This window comes from Biomphalaria glabrata, chromosome 1, assembly GCF_947242115.1.
Source record: "Biomphalaria glabrata chromosome 1, xgBioGlab47.1, whole genome shotgun sequence".
NCBI lineage: Eukaryota > Metazoa > Mollusca > Gastropoda > Planorbidae > Biomphalaria > Biomphalaria glabrata.
The window spans coordinates 78,423,668-78,443,556 of NC_074711.1; the positions used below are offsets into that span (position 1 = coordinate 78,423,668).

Below are 19,889 nucleotides of genomic sequence, written 5' to 3' on the forward strand. Positions count from 1 at the left end.
CTTTTAACTATATCAACTCGAAATGTCTTTCACTATAACTTCTGGATCTGATACGTCAACAAAACACTATGTATAAGACATCTGCTTTTAGTGGCGTGCAGTCAAGCGTGCAGTCAAGGATGACAGAAAAATATGTCATCAGGTCTATACGCTCGTTTCAAATAAGTATATAAGTATGAATGGCTGCCTGGCCTCGCGGTAGGACTGTTGTTCGGTCGTCTAGATGGTCCCGGGTTCTTGCTCCACTCGCTGACATCTCCCTTCGTCCTGAGGGAAATTAGGACTAGGAAGTAGATTATCTTCAACATCCAAAACATTTTACAAACAAACATTTTAACGTGATTTGCAGAAAGCTCGGGCTGCTGAATTTTTATTACCAAAATGTTTCCAGTCGCAGCAGCTTTTGTTTGCTAATTGGCCTCCAGTAGATATCGTGCCAAACAACTTACCAGGAAAAGTAAATACTGTCTTTAGTCTTTGGTATAAGAACAAAGTGTACGATAGGAGCTACAGTGGTCCATTGACTTTCGCAGATCTGACTTTCTAATGGAAAAAATACGTCCGCGTTTTTTTTTTTACACTGAAACACGTTGTCCCTTTTTTTCTCTGGCGGACTAAAGTAACAGTATATTTATTGTATACATACCAATTATTTTTATACTGCAATGCGATATAACAATACTGAATGACTTTATTTACGAAATAAACGATTTTGATTGGTCGCTTCCGGCTACGTTTTTTTTAAAGCCAAGATGAACTGTTCATATAAACAGTATAACCGCTTAAAATGTAAAATACTGTCTTGACCAAAAACTGAACAGTATTTCGAAACCAAAAATTGTGAAGAGTTTACATGGTTATTGGTATCATATAGATGCCAGGAAATAATAAGCAACATGTCCTAGTTTATGAGAACTGGTCTGTTTTCGAACCTGACGGTCACAAGCGAATCTCCGACCGCGGGGCCCCCTCTCAGGCGCGTGGCCAGGGGCGGTTGCCCCACTTGCCACCCCTAAGGTCGCTATTGCTCTATATTTCTATATCTAGATCTATATCTGTATTATATGTGGACAATGGTTATGCTTGCCCTGGTTGTGGGAAAATATTTAGGTCACAGCTGGGGCTGCGTATCGACGGGAAATATTGCATTCCTCATTAATCTTCGGACTCGATAACAAGCCTTATTATTATTATGTTGATCTATATAATTTTTATGTGCAGCAACAAAGCCCATTACAAGAAACAAGAGAAACATAAGACAAAAAACAACAGCTAAACAAAACTTATCTTATCTTATCTTATAAAATACAGACGTTACTTTATAAAAGAAGATATTAAGTGTAATAGTATCAATAAGAGTGGATCAGTTATATGATTAAATTTGTTATAGATTTAGACTAACAATAATAAATCTGTGCGATTAGAAATATTTTACCAATTGTCAAGTTTTTAGCTTTCTCCTTGCGCTATGATCCTATCACTTGTCTGGGCTTACTCAGGGGACTAATTCAACGTATAGCCTACCACCACACCTGTCAAGTACGATTTCTTTCCCTTGTTCGATACCAAACAAAATAATTAATTACCAATAGTCAATAAACTAATTGGTCAATTTAAAAAATGAGTCTTTGTTTTGTCAGGTAGAAGAAAAAATTTTGCACAATTTTAACTTGATTTGAGAAATAACGTGTACAAACTTTTTACCAGACAGACAGGGCTTTGTAACAAATGGAAATGGAATAAAGGAGGAATTGATTTTTTTTTTAAATTACACTTCATACCATTATTCGTTGTAAAAATTGTATATATGCAAAAATTTAAGCATAAAAATTGAAATGCTTTCTTTCCCTATTAGAAGTTTGCATATCAAAGCATTAGGTGACCACATCTCGTCACAAAATTTTTTTTTGGAGATAAATAAATAAATGCTTCAAATTCGGGTGGTTACTTTTTAAATTAAGAAGCCTCAAATCTCGATGAATGTGTCCCGGGTGTGTCGTGTATCTAGTTAACTCTCGTCTATTCAAAGAATGTAGCACAGGAGCAAAAAATAAAACCCCAGCCGTCTGCCCCAATAACCTTTAACAGTTTCAAACGGAAAGAAAAGATGTCTGCGAAGTTTTCCAACTTTCAGCTCGTTCATTGACCTTGTGTTCAAACCGCTGACACCAAGAAACTCATTTGAACACCGTCTACTGTCTCGCCGTGTAACACATTAAGCACTGTGAATGGACCAACTTTCACGGCATAGAGGACAAATTAACAGGAGGTCCTGGCCAGGCCAATGTTTTTATAGTAACTTTAGAACCCTGCTCTTTGTTTTAGCATTGTTTTTTTTTTTTTTTTCATGAACACTTTTTGTATTCCGCAAGCTGATTTCACCAGCCCACCCCTCCCCTCTCTCGTCTCTGCATTAACAATGCAACAATGACGAATTATTCCAGAGCCGAGGCGGTGTTCATTAGCGTCTTTACAACGCGGGCTCCAGCGGCTTCTTCTTTTCATCCTTATGACTCTTCTGCTTCGTGTTTCACAACAAATCACATTGTTTCTGAAGACCAAGACAGATTTCTGCCAACCTGACCGAATGAGACAGGAAGCCAAGAAAGTAGAACATTACCTGTCTATTATGTAGTTCGGTGCCTGTGTTAAGAGGTCATGGGAAACCATCGCATTGAGCGTTGTAACGATAGTAGCTTACATTTCATTAATAGGATTATTTTGTTGTTTCCTTTGATACTTTAGGCCTACATTTGCCGAGAAGTGAAGCTGTATGTGAGTTGTCGATACGGTTATGCCAGTAACAAGATAACAAAGTATCAACAACCACAATGCTACCACGCAGTGGCGTAGCTATGGTGTGAGGATGGAGGGAGAATTTGAAAATCCCCCTTGCTACACTTGAGGAGGGCCCCCAAATGAGTTTTCCATATTTATTTTTACATTAAATATTAAATATTACGCCATTATCTCATGTCAAAATGTCGAATGTCAAAATGCAGGGGCCCTTAAAGAGTTCAAGCCCCCCGGGCACCCAAATCATGGCAAATTCCTAGCTACGCCACTGTTACCTCGCGCCATACAAAGTAGAAGTGTGCGGGGTGAATGTGTCTTACTTATGGTTTTAGTATTAGACCAGATGACGTTGTTATTGTTAAGACATTGTTACTATTCTTAAGGATTCAATGAACTGGTTTCTATAAAGATATGTTTCATTGTAAGCCTGGCCTAGCGAATGTGATTAACTGATTATCTAATTGATGGATAGTCTACGCACAAGAGTGTTGGTAAATGGTCAATCTCTCATTCATGGCCTGTGGTATAGGTATAGAATGTATAACTCCTGTATACACTCTTTATATATACCATGTAAAACTAGCTGTCAATGTTTGTTTTTTTAACAATACCTCTATTCAAGTCAGAACTTTATGGAACCTGAATCCAGGAAACTGGAACGCTGATCTCAAAAACGGCTTTAACGATTTTCTAAGAAATGTAACAGTTGATGTATATCGCTGATAAAAGAATGAAATGCTCGTTTGGCCACAGGAGATAACTCTAGTTGGACCGTCAAAATTTTTTCAAAGTAAAACATAGTTAGATGTAAATTTGGCTAGAGACTAAACCTAGGTCTAAAACCAGCATCGGTTTGATAGGACTATCGCGTTCTTGAAAGGACTATTGCGTTCAGGCATTTTCGATTGTAAGACATTATTGATTCAAGAGTTTAATTAATTAATGTTCAGGAAAATTTTTCGCATCGTCTTCTAAGTCGAGATTTAAAGGTCTATCATTTGGAATTATTTAATAATAATAATAATAATAAAAATATGGCGTAGTCAGCCATAGTGTCCCGATTATGCGATAAATGAGTAAATTTAAAGTTGCTCCAAGTGTATTGAAAGTATTTCTCATCTTTACCGATATGTTTGTACGTAAATCTAATCAGGGTTACATCTAGATTCTAGTTCTAAAAGTAGATCCAAAACTAGACTAGTTCTTAAGAGTTCTAAATCAGAAGTCTAGGTCTAGAGTCTAGTGTTAGATCTAGATGTTGATATGCTGAACACACATACATACTTCTTACATTCTACTTCATACGACAGTGTCTATTGTATAATGCAGGTATTGTCTTTTTAAAAATGTATTTTTTTTTCTTCTTTATGTCTGTAATTATCTGCATATAAAATTATTTCTTTAAAAAAATTAAATGTATTTGTTATATTGTTATAATGTCCTACAAAAGAAAACTCTGCAATTAGCAATATATATATATATATTTTAAATAACTTTATTTTGGAACAAAAAAGTTTAATAGTATGCATAATTTTACAATCCTTTCTTTATATTTACGCCCCTGTTTTTATTATTTAATGCTAAATAATTTTTCAAAAGCCATGTGTTTATGAAACAAAACAAACCACTTATATATTTCATTTAAAAAATAAAACGGTTCACTATCGGTCTAGTCATCTGAACGCTCCAACATGATAATGAGAACGAGGAAGAAGAAGAAGATAAGATAGTCGCTGAACCAGAACTTTACAAACGGAAAAATATAATCAAATCGGATTTTCAGTATTCTTTTCTACTTTTTGAGATCTAAACCTGACAGGCAGACAAACGGACAGACACACAAAATTAAAAGCCGCTTTACCCTTTCAGAGACCGCTAAAAAGAATAATTCGGCGTTGCTTTCAAATTTGAAGAAGAGAGCCGTCTTTACAGTTCTAACCTACATATTTTGTAACTCTGACCCCTGCACAGATGTTTAGTAAGTCGACGCTGTGTTCAGTTTTCTATTGATAAGATCGAAATACAATGCTCGCAGTGACTGAAGCGCTGACTTAATGAAAATGTATGCTCGAAATAAGGGAGTTTAGTCTAGAATGACTGAAGAGCTGACTTAATGAAAATGTATGCTCGAAATAAAGGAGTTTAGTCTAGAATGACTGAAGAGCTGACTTAATGAGAATCTATGCTCGAATTAAGGGAGTTTAGTCTAGAATGACTGAAGAGCTGACTTAATGAAAATGTATTCTCGAAATAAGGGAGTATAGTCTAGAAAATGACGTTAATTACATCAATTTTAATTCTTATGTTGTATTTGGATAGTTTATTCAATCAACCCAATAAGTAATAGTTTAAAGGTTAAAAAGTTAGAATAAAAACATTTTTAAAATGCTATAATAAAACGCGCACGTTTCCTATTCATTACTAAAAGCAGGGAGTTCATCCATAAACAATAAATCGACACTTTGGCTCGCGACTGAAGACTCAGGCCGGATACAATGAAACGGAAGTACCGCCTTCGTGCAGATAAAAAGTCGGAAGCAATAAAACCCGACGGATAAAAAACAATTACCGTATTAATATATTGTTATTAATATTTAACGTTTTCAGACGGCATTAAATTGTTCTCGTGATTGTCGACTGCTTCAGTCACTGCTATGGTTCAAAGGTTTTGGATGAAGTGGTCAAGGAAAATGGTTTTCTTAAGTTACACAGAATAGAGGGCTCGTCTGGGCCGAAACGGTAGTCAAGAGAGTTTAGAAAAGGATAGACTATCCGAGTGAAGACAGCGTTGCTTCCCTTGAGGGGCCCACATCCTGCCACCTCACGCAACACGCGGCCCGGCATTTGCATGCATATTAACAACGACCTCGCTATGGGGACTTCCCCAAAGTGGACTCTGACGCCTCGGTTTAATGAACGTATTAACTTGTCGTGGCCCACGATTCTTTCCCCCCCCTTCTTGCCGACCACCTCCCACCCACCCACCCAGGAGATCATTCGATTTTGTTGGAGGGAAGGAGGGTGACCCGCGATAAGGTGCCATGAATACCCCGCTCGATTGCGTGCCGGAGCTGAAGAGATCGCGGTCCATTGTCACCGTTTCCATGTCATAGATACCCTCTTGGGTACGTCACGTGATAAACTCTTGTGCGTTTTGTCCAAGCGTTTCCGGTTGGGCCCAGAAATTAGCATTGATTAATTTCGAAATTGCCTCGTTGACGTCGGAACGTACCGATGACCCGGCGAGACAGAAAACTCACAAGAAACAACAAAAAGTTGAGATCAAGTCCGGAGGCTGTGTACCAGATAAAATGGCGTGTATGCTTCCAGTGCGGCAAGCTGCTTGATAGGCTTCGATCTCTGATTGCACAAATGCTCAACCAGTAGCATAGTATGGTCTGGACCAGATCAATAATGGAACCCGGGGGCGGATTACAGCCGTTTTGCAAGTATAGCAACATTAAATTGATTAGGACGGGATAAAATAAATCCCATTTTAAAAAGTGTAATTCATAAAATATTTTACTCTCAACATAACGGAAAAGCGATTTTCTTTATTTCCAATATTTGTAAAATATATTACTTTCTATTAATTTGAAAAATAAACTTAAATAACTAATCGGACTACGAACAGAGGCAAGAATAATGGATTAAAAAATTAATACCACGAGAAACGTTACTGCAAACCAATGTGTCCAGTTCGGTAAAGATTTCTCAGGCAAGAACTGAACGGTACAAAAAAACTCATTTGGTCCTTACTCAGTCAGACTGTATAAGCACTACTTGTTTACTAGGTAGCATAAAAAGATCAAGACGACCTTGTGTGTCACTTCTCTATGTTTTGTGTCTGTTCTCTCTTCGAAAAAGTTTGTTGCTGTTATTGTTTTTAATTGTAATTACAACGAATGTCCAATAGAGATCAATAAATCAATTTTAGTTTTAGTCGTCAATTCGGAAAACTTGTACGAAACTAATCACCAGTCTTACAACAGGCATAAAGATCAAACCCGCGCCTATAAACAAACAGAAATGAAACAGAAATGAAGGTCATGTTGACAACAAAAAGTTTTTTGACAAAAAGTCTAAAACCATTTGCATAAATATGTTAAAAATATGATAATGGTCATCTCCACTACTCACGTGTTTGTTACTATTAATAGTGAATAGTGGTGTATTTCTATGAAAAAAAACAACTGCTTGCATGTGATTTAAAAAATTAGATTTTTCGCTTTCAGAAAAGAAAAAAAGTAGCCTTTGCATTAGAACTTTGAATGGACTAAAATATTATGATGTCGGATTTTCACTATCTTTTCTAGTTTACGAGATCTAAACGGGACGGACGGACGGACAGATGGACAGACATTTCACACAAAACTAAAAGCGTCTTTTCCCCTTTCAGGGGCCGCTAAAAAAGTATTTGTTTGTCCGATGGGTGGAGGGTAATTACATGTATCGCCCCCCCCCCCTTACCTGGTACAAATCTTTTTCATTTTATATTTACTAATGATAAAATTTGAGATTAGGGTGTGTGTGCGACATATTATACAACTGGGTTCAAATATCATTATGTATCTTATATTATATGGATATTCAACAAATTTTGTTCACAAACTATGATTTCTCCATAAAAATAGGATCGCCTCCCCCCACCCACTCGGAGGGCTAGAGTGGGGAGGGCAGTAGAAGCAATCACCACCCCACCCCACCGAATCGTCCAAGATACCAGAAGGGTAACTTAATATAAAAATGGATATAGTAATTCAACTAATTTTGTGCACAAAATTTCTCCAAATCAAAGGGTCTAGGTGGAAAGCGCAGTAAATGTATTCGCCCCCCCCCCCTCCCCCAATCGGCTAACAGGGGGAACGACATAATATAAAGATTGGTTAAAATATCAAAAACAAGTTTGTTTTGTAAAATGTTTGTTTTGTAAAATGTTTTACATGTTTCGGTGGGCCTTAGGCTACTGCAACCTATGCATCCGCAGTGTGCCCGCACTTTCATATGACCCGCGCTAATTCTAGGTGTATAAATTATTAAATTAAATCATTTTATAGCTTATAACAGATTTCCCGCAGCCTCCTGATTTACCAGAGCTCCTGGAAATTTCCTGAAATTGCAAAATATACGAACAGGTCCTTAAAATATCCGAAAATTATTAAAAACTCATACAAATCTCCTGAAATATATTGTGGAATCTAGTGAAAGAAGCTGCTCGTTCCTCAATCTAATGAAAAATTACTTGAGGTCAACAATTCTCAAAGATAGATTGAAACATTTGATAATTCTTGCTATTGAGCGTGATTTATGTGGGAAACAGAATTCTTATGATATACTGTATGAATTCAATACACGCAAGGCTCGTGTAGTAATTCTGTGCGTAGTAAAGAATGAATAAAATGAAAAGACGAATATATTTTCTTATACAAACTCTTAATTTTCACTTATTATCCGTATCCCTGCCCAAGTTCGGCCCTGCTATTTAGTGACGGGTAAAAGCTACTTGTTCCCCCCCCTTTTTTTTTTGCCGCTAAAGTTACGTGGGGTAGCTCTAGTCCATCTGACTTGTAGAAATAAAAGAGTGATCTTTCCATTATTTACCGTTCAGATATGATATAATTTACATTTTTATACATTTATTTATAGATAGATATTTAATAGATTCTGTTAACAAGCTGTGGTTTCTAGAAATGATTTGGACCTTCCCCCCACTAGAAAGTTTATGGTGTGGGGGGGGGGAATTGACGACATCGCCACCTCCCCTCCCCACCAGATCGGCCAACATACTAGAAAAAGGGGGGGGGGGGCGAAATAATTACAAATTGGTTGAAATATCAATTATCGCCCCCCCCCCCCCCCCCCCCAGCCCTGGATCCGCAGTGCCGCTAGGTCACGGAGGATATTCGTAAATGGAGCCTGCAGTGTATCCGGAGTTCGGAATACGGAAGTATTGATGAGATTTGCATTTGACATTGCATGTGCAGTTTATAGTAGTTCAGAATCAAATTTTTAAGTTCTTCCGCTTGTTGCACGAAGACATTTTGTATCCTTTCGCTGGTAACGTTTATGTTTCTGTATTGCTTCCTAGACATTGTTTAGTTGATCTACTTCAACATCTCTACTTTAATCTCTACTTTAACATCTCGACTTCAACATCTCGACTTCAACATCTCTACTTCAACATCTCTACTTCAACATCTCTACTTCAACATCTCTACTTCAACATCTCGACTTCAACATCTCTACTTCAACATCTCTACTTCAACATCTCTACTTCAACATCTCTACTTCAACATCTCGACTTCAACATCTCTACTTTAACATCTCTACTTTAATCTCTACTTTAATCTCTACTTTAACATCTCGACTTCAACATCTCGACTTCAACATCTCTACTTCAACATCTCTACTTCAACATCTCTACTTCAACATCTCTACTTCAACATCTCTACTTCAACATCTCTACTTCAACATCTCTACTTCAACATCTCTACTTCAACATCTCGACTTCAACATCTCTACTTTAACATCTCTACTTTAATCTCTACTTTAACATCTCTACTTTAACATCTCTACTTTAACATCTCTACTTCAACATCTCTACTTTAACATCTCTACTTTAATCTCTACTTTAATCTCTACTTTAACATCTGGACTTCAACATCTCGACTTCAACATCTCTACTTCAACATCTCTACTTCAACATCTCTACTTCAACATCTCTACTTCAACATCTCTACTTTAACATCTCGACTTCAACATCTCTACTTTAATCTCTACTTTAACATCTCGACTTCAACATCTCTACTTCAACATCTCTACTTTAACATCTCGACTTCAACATCTCTACTTTAATCTCTACTTTAACATCTCGACTTCAACATCTCGACTTCAACATCTCTACTTCAACATCTCTACTTCAACATCTCTACTTCAACATCTCTACTTTAACATCTCTACTTCAACATCTCGACTTCAACATCTCTACTTCAACATCTCTACTTCAACATCTCTACCAATTTTTTCTTACTTTCATTTTCTTATGTTTCTCATATGTTCCATTATATCGTCTCCAAATTTCTCCTTATCGATCTCTCTTCTTTTCTCTCTTACTACATTTTATAGTTTTAATTATGGAAACCGGATTTTAAAACCAAACTGTAAACAAATAACAGATTACTTTGATTAACTTGAGTAGGACTCTCATGGCGTAAAACTAGGACACATACATTATTTTATTCACACTAGGCGTTTAATTAGCTGGAAAGATTGTTGTTAAAATTTTTACAAGTTTCGGATATTTCTTCAGATTTTTTGAAGATATAATCCCAAGCACAAAACTTTAGCAGGACGCCTGGAGGTTAGGACTATGGATATGATATGTAGTGACCCTACATAAAATAAATCTATAGACTTATGAGTTGATGCTTTTGATGCTTTGAATAACTTTGAGCACGCGTGCATACAATGAAACGCTTTTAATACTTCACAAAAAATAAGTGTAGATGCAGACATAAGAGTTATCAGTGGAGGATGCCTATATGCTATATACCAGTGATGCCCAACCTTATTTGGTCTGCGGGCCATTTTAATTTTCGGCATTGGTGTCGCGGGCCATATCACCCAAAAAATAATAATTCAATAAGCTATTTTTTAATAGTTTTATTTGTTGACCTACTTACATAAGTTAATGTGATGCTTGAAGTTTCTCCAATACCATCTTCTGAATATCTGCCTGCTTAGATGAAACACCAAGGAAAAGTTTGCCAACACAGATAATTGCTTGTAAACATTGTGATCATCCTTAGCGCTTGTTTTCGAAGATTTGCGAAAGTTTCTGCAGCTAACATGGAGTAGAAGTCAATAGTTAATCATTTGAAATTTGTCAAGCAGAGATGTCTGGCTTTGTAAGTCAATCAGTTCCAGTTGCAGGTCTGTCGGGGCGCTTGACACATCGGCAGCAAACGATTTTCAAAAAGACGGAACCTCAGAAGTTGGGTCATTCCTTCTTTTGGGAAAGTGGACAAGTTGCACTTTTCCGCTTGTTGAATGTTGTATTTTGTTTGGAAAGCGCTTATGTCTGTATACACATTCGAAATCAATGTGTCTTTCCCTTGTACTTTAGTGTTGAGTTCATTTAGATGTGATGTCACATAAAAAAAGTCAAATCCCACAACTATGAGGGGTCTTCCAGTTGCGGCACTTGTTTTGATTTTTCCGTCATAAATATTTCATTTTCGTGACTCAAATTTAAAAAAAAGTTTTAACACCTTTCCTCGACTTACCCCCCCCCCCCCCAGCACTTCACTGGGAAATAGAACGTCTTCATATTCGGACTCTATTTCTGTCATTCAACGTTCTTGTGATTTGATGAAATGTGTTGAGCACAATGATCATCACATGGTCCAGATTCAAAACCTTTTCATAGAAATTTTGTTGGTGAATGATGCGGTGACTCAACCACTTTTAAAATAACTCTTGCTGTCAGTCGGTTGGGACATCCAACCATATTTCTAGCGCCATCAGTAGTCACTCCAACTAATTTATTCCAAGGAAGAGCAAGGTCCTCTATGATGGTTGACACTTCTTTGAACAGGTCTTCTCCAGTTGTAGTCCCATGCATGCTCCGCATAGCTGCTAACTCCTCTGTTATATCAAAATTGCTGTTTGTACTCCTAATAAATACCAAGAGTTGCGCAATATCAGTTATGTCAGTGGACTCGTCAGCAGCAATAGAAAACATTTCGAATTCTGCTGCTCTGTCTTTTAATTGTGAATGGAGATTTTCACCCACATCTTCCACTCGCCTTGTAATTGTCATGCGAAAAAGGCTCACAGCTTCTACTGCATTCTTTTTTTCAGGAAACATTTCATCCATCACTGCTAGCAAACACTTTTTTTTTTACACATTTGCCATCGGAAAAAGTCTTCATTGTTCTACTTAAGATATGAGCAACTCTGTAGCTGGCCCTTATCGCCGACTCATTTTCTTGTCTCTTTTTGTGAAATATTCTCTTCAAATCCCCCAATCTCTAGTCGTAACTTGACAATCTTGTCTTCGCGGCTCAAACCTAGAATGCCACCATATGTGTTTATGTGTTTAGCTTCATAATGCCTTTTAATGTTATGTTCTTTAAAAACAGCCACACTTTATTTACAAATCAAACATGTTGGCTTACTATCCTATTCCACAAAAAAGTAAAGATCTGTCCTCTTTTTCTGAAAGTTTCTACATTCAGAGTCCACTTTTCGTATCTTAGGCTCTCCCACTTTATTAAATCACAAAGGTTAAACAGTACGGTACCAATCGCTTTGACATCAAAAGAACACGACCCAAAATGATGCTCTAAATTGCTCTGTGTTGCACACACAAGGTGTCAAGGTCACGGCTAGCTCAAGACAGTAGCGGAATTGTCCAAGAATTAAAAATAGCTGTCAAGTCTTATCGCCATTAAAAAAAAACAACAACCAACACTTGTGTTCTTACAATAAAACAAGTATTGACTACAATCATCCAAGAAAGGGTTAGAATCCTAACATAAAGAGAATTTTTTTTTCAACATTCTAATTTTTTGCATTTTTTTTTACATTTTGTTCCAATGGTTTGGCGGGCCGGATAGAAGCACGTCGCGGGCCGGATCTGGCCCGCGGGCCGTAGTTTGGGCATCGCTGCTATATACGGATTTTATGGCTTACTTCAGGGGAGGTAACTTGCGCTTATAGGTGTGGCCAATGTTATGATGTCAAGGTGTTAATAAAAGAAAATTAGCCGGAATTTAAAAATGAGCAACAAACAAATGTGAAAATGTCTGCATTCGCTCAACTCTGTGCCCCAAGACAACTACTCTAATATATGCTAACAGTTCTCAAATGTCACAGAAATAGCAACAGGCAAACACAGACGCGTTCTCACGAATCTGATACTAGTTCGAAATCGACTATAGATATATATTAAATGTCTGTCGATCAAGCAGTACTATGAAAATATATCACAAGATACTCAGAATACAACAAAAAAAAAAATACTTCTAATACAAAGCCAGAAGGCCAACAAAAAGGCTAATCGATGGAATAAATGAAAGTGACAGAAAAGATACCCTCAACCTGAAAAACTTGAACAGCTTTTGATACATTTCCTTGATACACATTTTGTGATACTGCCCCGATAAATACATTGGAAAGAATAAAATATAGTAAATTAAATCTAAACCAACATTTGCGCATTTTAACATCATCTGTCCCTTGACTTTCGTCATAGGGGTGTTGTGACAATTCTACTAACCAAAATCCCGTCACTTATCCTGATTAGCAGCCGTTTTAAGCAGGATATCAAGAGAGAGACCGTTCCAAAAAGAATGGACCGTCAGAACATTGCACCGCTTGGACGCATTTTATGTCCTTTTCAAATTTCGCAGATAACTAATGCCTCTTTTAAAAAATCGACACCGATAGCCAAGACTCACCTGAACTCTGGATTCAGTCAGACCAATCCTCAGAGCCAGCTCCTCCCTCATGAAGATGTCTGGGTAGTGAGTCTTGGTGAAGCTTCTCTCCAGCTCGTTCAGCTGGCCGGGAGTGAAGCGAGTCCTGTGACGTTTCTGTTTGATCAGTTTGTCATTGTCTACCGAGGACACTGGATTCTGGGACAGGTTTCCAGTCACCAGACTTCCAAGATCATCTGACGATTTTTTCAGCACTGTAAATATCCGTAACCAAAATGAAATGAAAATAAATTAAGTTATAGTTAACTAATGAAACTACTGTGTGATGAGTTACTTAACTGATATCTATTTTGTCTGATATTTAGCTAGCATAAGTGTGTTTTAAAGAACATCTATTTAAATTCATAGTAAAGACCTTCGAAGCCATTTTTTTATGCACAAATAATTAACACATGGCCTCGATGGTCCCGGGTTCGAACTTAGCCCTCCAAGTGGTTTGGGCTAGGAGGTAATGATCCTCAATTCTGAAGGAACATCCGAAACATGTGAACCAAATAAAACACAATGCTAGTATTCCATGGAACGTTTCCATTACTGCTTCGATCTTTGACGGACTGAGACTGACTGAGGCTGACTGAGGCTGACTGAGGCTGACTGAGACTGACTGAGGCTGACTGAGGCTGACTGAGACTGACTGAGACTGACTGAGACTGACTGAGACTGACTGAGACTGACTGAGACTGACTGAGACTGACTGAGGCAGACTGAGACTGACTGAGACTGACTGAGGCTGACTGAGACTGACTGAGACTGACTGAGACTGACTGAGACTGACTGAGACTGACTGAGACTGACTGAGGCAGACTGAGACTGACTGAGATTACTCTCTAGGAATACATTCACATGACAACACATTTAAAATGTTTAAGAGCTTCATTGTTTTTTTTTTTTACTGAGCTTGTATGAAGTCACTCCGTTTTGTTGTCTGTTTGGTCAAAATATTTTACGCGTTAGTTGTCTCACTTCCCATTCTCGAATCAAGTTGAAACTTCGAACAATCATTCGTTGTCTATGACAACACATGAATCAATAAAAAAAAAACCCAATTAGTTAATCAAGGAGTCGTTATTAATTTTGTTTTAGATGGAAAATATACTAAATCGGCAACGGGAGACCCATGGCCATGACAATAATCACAATATTGTTGAGAATTAGGTGGTTCGTTACAAATTTGAAACTAACATTAGACAAATTAAACCTTCACTTTTTATAAGTATTTAAATAGCTCAGTGGCAAAACACGTCGGCCTTCCATCATAGAGGCTAGAGTTCGAATTTTGTTTACACCGCTTCAATAAAGGCGCGACTGGGACAAAATTATATCCTGTTCCGGTTGTGAGCGCAGAGGAACGACATATATCTTTTCTACTTTTAAATGCTCCAACAAACTTGTTTAGTTTTCGAAGCTCAATATTACATTTTTAATACTTTGGTATAGATATGAATATAAGGATCTGCAGTGAGTGGTTGAAGGTTTGTTTAGACATTTTTTTTCCCCATGTTGTTTTTTTTATTTATTTATTTACAATTTCAACTGTCAAGAAAAAATAGCACAAAATGTCCAGAGCTGATTGAAATTTAAAACACGTTTTGAATAAAAAAAAAAAATTTCTCAATCTTTTTGTTTGAAATGTGTAGAAATCTGTTTGCTTAAAAAGAAATTAGTAAAAAAAACATACCAGTTATTCAATTATTTTAAAAAGAAACATTCATTTCTACCACTTTATAGCATTGAAAGAAATATATCACGTGGTCTTTATGTCTCATGTCTCTTAGTCTTAATGGGAGGTGGGCTGACATAAATCGAGTCTCCGATGTCTCCAACGTGCAAGATAGCAGACGCATAAAAGTTTCAAGACCAAGAGAGTACCAGGAGAGTACTTGTGTACAGTTATCAATATGCAAATTTCAACCAGTTTCATCCAAAATAAAGGTGAACCAACATTATCAATAAGTTGACACAATAGATACACAGATTTGATACATTCTAATAGTGCTCTCGGATTGAACTCAAAAAGGTAAAGTCTACTGATGCAGTAAAAGGTTTGTCCTTTTCGGACATTTAACCTCTATGGTATTGAAAGTAATTGGTTAAATTTTGAGTCATTAAAAATTAATAGTATGATTGATACAAAACAATTAATATAAAATAAGTTTGCTCAATATAAGCAGGGCCGGTTTTAGGCCACAGCAACCTATGCGGCCGCAGTGGGCCCCGCACTTTCATAGGCCCCGCGCGAATTCTAGGTGTAAATTACTAAATTAAACCATTTTAACTTATTAAAGGGTACCTGAATTTTCCAGAAATTGCAAATTATACGGAAAAAGTCATGAAAATCTCCTGAAATTATAAAAATCTTCTAAAAACTCAGGCAAATCTCCTTAAAAACAGACAAAAATGTCATTTCGAGGTGATTTTATACTTAGTAAAGTATGAATAAAATGCAAAGACGAATTTATTTTCTATTACAAAATCTTCATTTTCCCGTATTATCCTTATCCCTGCCCAGAATGGGCCTCACGCAATCCGTTTCGCACAGGCCCCGCAATCTGTAGGACCGGCCCTGAATATAAGCAAAGTTTTTAAAAATTTATTTTTATATTGAAATTGTTTTAGTTTTTAGTTGATGCAGATTTTATTGTCAGCTTTGAAACTCATGGAATATAGAACATGTATATTTTAATTCCCTGTTTTAAGGTAGCAGTTAATTGCCATTAGGTGGCGAATGTATAAATTTGGCTCTTGGGACATAACTTCAGCAAACGATATATTGATTACAATCATTACATAAATCTTTCACATTTTTTTTGTTTACAAACCTTCGTACAACAAGCTTTTTTTTTGTCTGTCCGTCTGTCTGTCGAGATTCGAATGCAAAGCTAAAATCAGTTTTGAAAATTTGGTTTCACGACTGCCTTATCAATTTCAATGTTCAGTCACGATACGTGGAGGTGGCAATATATCGTCATTTAAAATAGTTGCGAGAATAAATTTAGCTTAAATATTGACACCTTTCAAAAACAAAATCCAATAAAATATATAGCTATTAAATGGAGCGATCAATTATAGACTCCACTATACCACTTCCCTACAAATGTTAAATCTATCGCTACGTTTGTTGTCAGAAGTCATTGTATGCCTATGTCAACTATAAAATGAATGCTTCTTTGAGTTTTCATCGTAACAGTTACTTATGGTTTCCAATTATAAAAAAAAACAAACTTTTTGTTTCTTTTTTTTAAATGAAATATGGCGTATGCATATTAGGTACACTTATGAACGAAAAAATACAAGAGGGCCATTCGGCGGTGGCCTCACCGGTCAATTGGTCTCCGGCCTACCTGGCATTTGCCCAAATGCCTAAAATGCCAGTCCACCCCTTGTCAGTGAAGGTTAGGCTAATTGCGGAATTTTTCAAAAGAATCCCTTTGATACTATCTTCTTTATTTGTTTCTATTTCTTTACTGATCAAGGAATGGGTTGCATGAGTCAGCCAGGAAAATTAATGACTAGGCAGAATTTAAGTCATTGATTAACATGTATGACTAGATTGACATAGGCACACGCATAGGACGTAATCATATATTTTTTTTTGAAGTAACGTCTGTAGCTTATAAGATAAGAAATTCCAGAATCTCGAACTTCATTAGCAACAGTCCTGCTCCTATACCATAGTTTCTCTAGTTACAGCATGGTGGACCTCATGGTGGACCTCATGGTGGACTAGGCAGTATTCAAAGACATAAAAAAAAAGTAAAGTTCCTCTTTCAGACCTTGTGGTCTATAGGGCAGATGATGTAAAGGTCATCTGTTTCTGTGGCCTACGATTAACAAGGGTGTCATGTGGCCAGCACAACGACCAACCGCCTTTACTTTTCCCTAACTAATGTCATTAGAGCTGTGTGGACTCAGAGGCGCCCGAAGATCCCGGAATTAAAAATCCCAGTCTTCACTAGGATTCGAACCCCGGTCCCCGGTTCGGAAGCCACGCGCTTTACCGCTCAGCCACCGCGCCTCTCCTGGCCTAACTGATGTCTTATAATTGATGTTACTGTTTTGAAAAGGCTCAATCTCTTATTCGACGTTTCTACGACTTGCTCCTTGCGACATACATTATTAGGGAGGGGGGATTTGTGAGCTAATTATAATGACACCAGACCAGACCGTAGTTCAGAGGCTGGGATTAATATACGGCAGTACACTGATGGGCACTTCCAATAGACATGGGCAATGCAGAGACAACTTAGAAGGGAAAAGTCTAACCTCGCTATGTCGTATTTGATTAGAAAAAAACTTATAATACAAATGTGGATTCAAAGTTCCAAACGGTAAAACTAAATGTTCTCTTCCCATCTCTCTATAGAGTCCCCTGTTCTCTCCCTTTATCTCTCTGCAACAAATACATTTATTTTTATTGAAATAATAGATACAAAAACTTACTGGATCTAATTTGGGAAAATAAATCACTTGCCTATACAAATGAGCTGCATAATAGCTAAATAGTAGCAAGGTATTCTCATGGTGTTGAAAGAAAAAAAACAAAACCAATTTTTTGTCTCTGTTTAGTGTACTTTCCTTTACCCATGAGCAATGTTTCCCAAACTTTTGACCTATGCGTACACCTTTAAGAATTTGTTTTAATGCAGAGTACCCCTTGCCCCCCCCCCACTCACCCCACAATTTAATTTATTATTAAATGGATATTTTTAAAAAAATCAGCTTAGTTAATAAGGTGCAAGGTGTACCCCTCCAAAGTCTTCCCGTACCCCTGGGGGTACACTACCCTACTTTGGGAAACACTGCCCTAGAGGCAGGGATATACAAGTCTGACTATACGATTTATTTATGATTGGTTTCCCTTTTTGTTGCTTTTTTTGGAAGCTATCGCGATTTTAAAAAAATTAGAAAAGTGTTGGTGTCAATGTGCATGTGCTAATTCTCGTGTTCTTAGACAAATGTTCTGAAAAAATAATTAATAACGAATATTTATAATTGTCATCAGAAACAGATGACCTTACTATCATCTGCCCTGTAGATAGCAAGGTCTGAAAGGGGACCTAGATAGATGGTTTATAATTGTACACCCATAAATAGTTGAGTAGCCGGGGGAGTAGCCGCTTCAAGTAATGACTCGTCCTTCTAGTCTGATTCTATCTTAAAACTTTACTTTTGTGTATAATGATTGCTGGCTTACAACTGCTATGAACCTTCTAAGAAACTTTATCATGTAGGCCATTGCCATATGTTGGATATCTAAAGCTGTCATTTTACTAAGCAAATATCTCAGATAGGATATCTAAAGCTGCTATTTTACTAAGAAACTTTCTCACAAATGCCTAGTAATATGTCATATGTTGGCTATCTAAAGTTGTTATTTTTCGTGCATTATATTGGCCAAGTGTTATGTCATGGTATGCTAGTTATCTATAGGTGCTATTTTTCTAAATAAATTAGAACACGTAGCATTACGTCCATATGTTGGCTATCTTACATAATCTGCGTCCATCGGTTTGAAGGTAGCACTCCATCATCTTTAAAAACATCCGACTCAAAGAAGCTACCATCAGTCAATAAGTCCTTGTAGTTGAGTTGCGAAGACAAGAAAAAAGTCTGTCAGAGATTGGCATCCATGAGTTCGCATCTCTCCTCCGATATATAAGTAGATCAATTGGTATCGATGAAGACTGGCAGCAAAGAAGCTAATCAGTTGAGCCAATATTTAGCGATCGCTAATCAAACGCTGACGTCTTGGTGACGGGCCAACCAGTAAATTAAATCAAGACTCCGGCTTCCATCGGACTTCCGCGCGCAATAATTTTTTTATTTTTCCGAAAATTAAAGAAAATTGGACCAACGGGTCCTGCAAATGAGAACTGATGACGCATCTAGGTTGATTATGTCACCAAGTCTGAAGTCTAGAACAGTACGATGTCCTGTCCTCAGTTATATTAGTATAATCTCGCTAAGTGGCTTAGCTGCTAGCACGGTATGTTACAAAAACAATGTATTTAAGTAAGAGGGTAATCTTACCAGTCTCGTGCATCATGGTATGATGGTGGTGGTGATGCTCGGCCATCATGGCGCTGAGAGAGTCGCGCTCCTCTCTGCTCATCTTGATTACCGACTGATTTGGAGTTAACTGGGTCCGCGAAATTAAAGGAAAACCCATTTAGGCAAAGATCGCTCGATAGTTCACGTGGCAACGGTCTTTACATTTCTATTGGTTCGTCTGCTCTCCAAGGCGATGCCGGAGTTCCCGCCCATTTCTATCCTAGCACTTTGATTTTTGGCATTTGAGGGCGGACTGAAGTTCGATCGATCGATGATGGTTGTTCCCCATCCTCCCCTTCTATTTCTCTTTCTCACATTTTTCGTGGCGATAAATTTCCATTGCATCGTCTTCACACCCACTTTCTCCCTTCCCGCCCCTTTGGTTGCCAGACAGAGCAATGATATTTAATGTCCGTCACAGAGGTGAAAGCGTCAAACTTGACCATTACGTAGGAGCCTGTACAGCTGAAGAAATCTCAGTAAGAAACAAGAGCAAAGTGTTGCGGGTTGTGGGTCTATCTCGCTTGTTAGAACAGCTTC

At 37.5% G+C, this 19,889-nt stretch overlaps 1 protein-coding gene across 2 annotated transcripts in view; it reads right to left on the bottom strand.

Annotated features, from left to right (window-relative positions):
- The window catches only part of LOC129923923 (homeobox protein orthopedia-like), a 30,929-nt gene extending 11,463 nt beyond the window's left edge, over positions 1-19,466 (bottom strand). The window contains exons 1-2 of one of the 2 annotated variants that reach the window (XM_056017069.1): positions 18,790-19,287; positions 13,260-13,492 (exon numbers count right to left, since the gene is read on the bottom strand). In XM_056017069.1, the coding sequence (XP_055873044.1) occupies positions 13,260-13,492; positions 18,790-18,862 (306 nt within the window). In that variant the 5' untranslated portion in view covers positions 18,863-19,287. Of the gene's footprint in view, positions 1-13,259; positions 13,493-18,789; positions 19,288-19,328 lie in introns of those variants that run through there. The other variant, XM_056017062.1, reaches the window with a different exon arrangement.
- Positions 19,467-19,889: the final 423 nt, after the last annotated feature.